We start from the raw sequence: 3,248 nt of genomic DNA on the forward strand, positions 1-3,248 counted from the left end.
TCCCTGTCTAGTCCTGTCACTTGTATGAAGTGACACTGTGACGTGTGTGAAGTGACACTGTGATGTGTGTGAAGTGACACTGTGATGTGTGTGAAGTGACACTGTGATGTGTATGAAGTGACACTGTGATGTGTATGAAGTGACACTGTGATGTGTGTGAAGTGACACTGTGACGTGTGTTATGTGACACTGTGATGTGAGTGATGTGACGGTGTGACACCTCGTGACACTGTGACATGACACTGTGACGGGTGTGAAGTGAGCTGCGACTCACCTGGAGTCGGAGACCTGCGGCGTCCCTTTGGAGAACCGGGGAGGGGGCGGGGCAGCAGAGGAGGCGCGGCTTCCCTGTACACCAGGACCCTACGGGACAACAGGACATGGTTTGTTTTAGTACAGGTTTTTACGGCGCTCGCAACTGCATAAGGTCATTACAGCGCCAGAAAATTAGAGGGGTTACAAGAGAGTAACGAGCATAAAAAAGAAGGAGGGGAGATAAGGAAGATAGATGTTTGATAGGAGAGAAGAAGCAAACCATACCAGAGCACCCGCCAACCACCCACCAATAGGACATGGTTACTGCAGGACAACAGGTTAACATGAAGGACTGATGCCATCAAAGAGATACATTGACACAGACAAGATGGCCGACTGACAGACAATCCTGTACATTGACACAGACAAGATGGCCGACTGACAGACAATCCTGTACATTGACACAGACAAGATGGCCGACTGACACAGACAATCCTGTACATTGACACAGACAAGATGGCCGACTGGCACAGACAAGATGGCCGACTGGCACAATCTACAAGGATGATCAATTCAGTCAAGACGGATGATGCTTCCTGTCCACATGGATGATTGAAACAATCAAGATTGACCAGCGACAAATCGGTGACTACATCAGGTCACAATTAACAGGTATGTGAGAAATCAATGAACGTACCAATAAACCTCCAAGCAACACAACTGCCATGACCAAGACAAATCAGAAACATCCCCCGGAATCAGAAACAGGAAAAATCGTTCAACTAATGAGGAAATATGGAAAGTTACAAAGAATGCTACAAACAGAAAAGTGTTTTATTCGTACGTCTGGCCCGATCCTGTCGTTTTGGAATGAAACATTTCGTGGACAAAGACTGGAGCACAGAGACTTCCTCACTCACGCCAAACTGTTGTCATCTCTGTCAGTGAGCGAAGCTACAACACTGCACCTCATGGTTTTGGGACTATATTTAGAGTGAACCGTCTCAACCATGATCTCACTTCCCCTGTCTATGTGTGCCGTGAACCGTGAACCATCTCAACATGACTTCAACCCCCTCCCACCACCGTCTACATGAACCGTGAACCATCTCAACATGATCTCTCCCCATCCCCCCTTACATGAACCGTGAACCATCTCAACATGACTTCAACCCCCTCCCACCACCGTCTACATGAACCGTGAACCATCTCAACATGACTACAACCCCCCCCCACCACCGTCTACATGAACCGTGAACCATCTCAACATGATCTCATCCCATCCCCCTTTACATGAACCGTGAACCATCTCAACATGACCTCACCCCATCCCCCTTTACATGAACCGTGAACCATCTCAACACGACCTCCCCCTGTCTCTGTGAACCATCTCAACACAACCTCCCCCTGTCTACATGAACCGTGAACCCAACACGACCTCCCCCTGTCTACATGAACCGTGAACCATCTCAACACGACCTCCCCCTGTCTCCGTGAACCATCTCAACACGACCTCCCCCTGTCTCGGTGAACCGTGAACCATCTCAACACGACCTCCCCCTGTCTCGGTGAACCGTGAACCATCTCAACACGACCTCCCCCTGTCTCGGTGAACCGTAAACCATCTCAACACGACCTCCCCCTGTCTCGATGAACCGTGAACCATCTCAACACGACCTCCCCCTGTCTCCGTGAACCGTGTACCTGCATGTGAGGGTGTAGCGGTGCGGCAAACCCTCGGGGCGGGGGGATGTCCGCAGGGTGCTCAGGTTTCTGCGGGGGCGAGGCGGCGTCTCTTCTGTCCCGTTCCTTTTTCTTCTTCTTTTTCTTCTTGTCCATGCGGTCAAAGCTGTCCAGTGTCGGGGGTTTCGGGGCGTTCATGAGGGGGGTGAGGGCCGGGGGCGGGATGCGGCGCCCCTCAAGGACACCTGGACACAGGAAGGAAAACTTTTACATCACACATTTTCCTCCAACACATGGGAAAATAAATCTCGACATAAATGTTTTAAATGTTTCCTTCTTTGAGTAAGAGATGCCCCAGGCAGGAAAAGCCAAAGTTCTGTAGGGAGGTTTGACCCACAAGGTCAATTTTCTGTAGGGAGGTTTGACCCACAAGGTCAATGTTCCACCCCTTTCTACATGACAAAGTCACCTCAGAGCTAGGCCCGCATGACACTTACATGTGAAACCAGAAAATAAAAGCGTTCTGTGCCAAAAGCCTTAAAGATTACCTGTTCTATTCCAGAAACCTTAAAGATCACAGCAAATCAAACCGTTGTATTCCAGAAACCTTCAAGACAAGAGAAGTAAAAAGAGGCCCATCAGCTGTAGAACTCTCCTCTCCAGCAGCGAGCCCGTCCCCATTGTTGTTTCTGTCCAACTGTGAGGCATCAGCCATCGCTCTCAGGGACATCCCAGGAAACTTATTCACCTCTCATAAAGAAAACATTCTCCCCCCCCCACCCCCCATGGTCGACCATTGGTCAAGCTGTCGCCTGGCACCCATAGATCACACACACACACACACAAACACACACACACAAACACACACACACACAACTGCTCTTGCACCAAGCAGAGATCACACACACACACACACACACACACACACAACACACACACACACGCAACTGCTCTTGTACCAAGCAGAGATCACACACACACACACACACACACACACACACAACACACACACACACGCAACTGCTCTTGTACCAAGCAGAGATCACACACACACACACACACACACACACACACAACACACACACACACGCAACTGCTCTTGTACCAAGCAGAGATCACACACACACACACACACACACACACAACTGCTCTTGTACCAAGCAGAGAACGTGAACCGAACCACAAGTCAGAGACAGCCTGTCTCACCCACAAGTCTCTCTGTACGTCAGAGACAGCCTGTCTCACCCACAAGTCTCTCTGTACGTCAGAGACAGCCTGTCTCACCCACAAGTCTCTCTGTACGTCAGAGA

The 3,248-nt window shown here is 50.0% G+C and overlaps 1 protein-coding gene across 1 annotated transcript in view; it reads right to left on the minus strand.

Annotated features, from left to right (window-relative positions):
* The window catches only part of LOC101855606, a gene marked incomplete in the record, with an annotated part of 40,795 nt that overhangs the window by 15,979 nt on the left and 21,568 nt on the right, over positions 1-3,248 (minus strand). The window contains 3 exon segments of the mRNA XM_035973108.1: positions 275-363; positions 1,960-2,202; positions 3,145-3,234. Coding sequence (XP_035829001.1) covers positions 275-363; positions 1,960-2,202; positions 3,145-3,234 — 422 coding nt within the window.

Source organism: Aplysia californica, unplaced genomic scaffold (assembly GCF_000002075.1).
Source record: "Aplysia californica isolate F4 #8 unplaced genomic scaffold, AplCal3.0 scaffold01004, whole genome shotgun sequence".
Lineage (NCBI taxonomy): Eukaryota > Metazoa > Mollusca > Gastropoda > Aplysiida > Aplysiidae > Aplysia > Aplysia californica.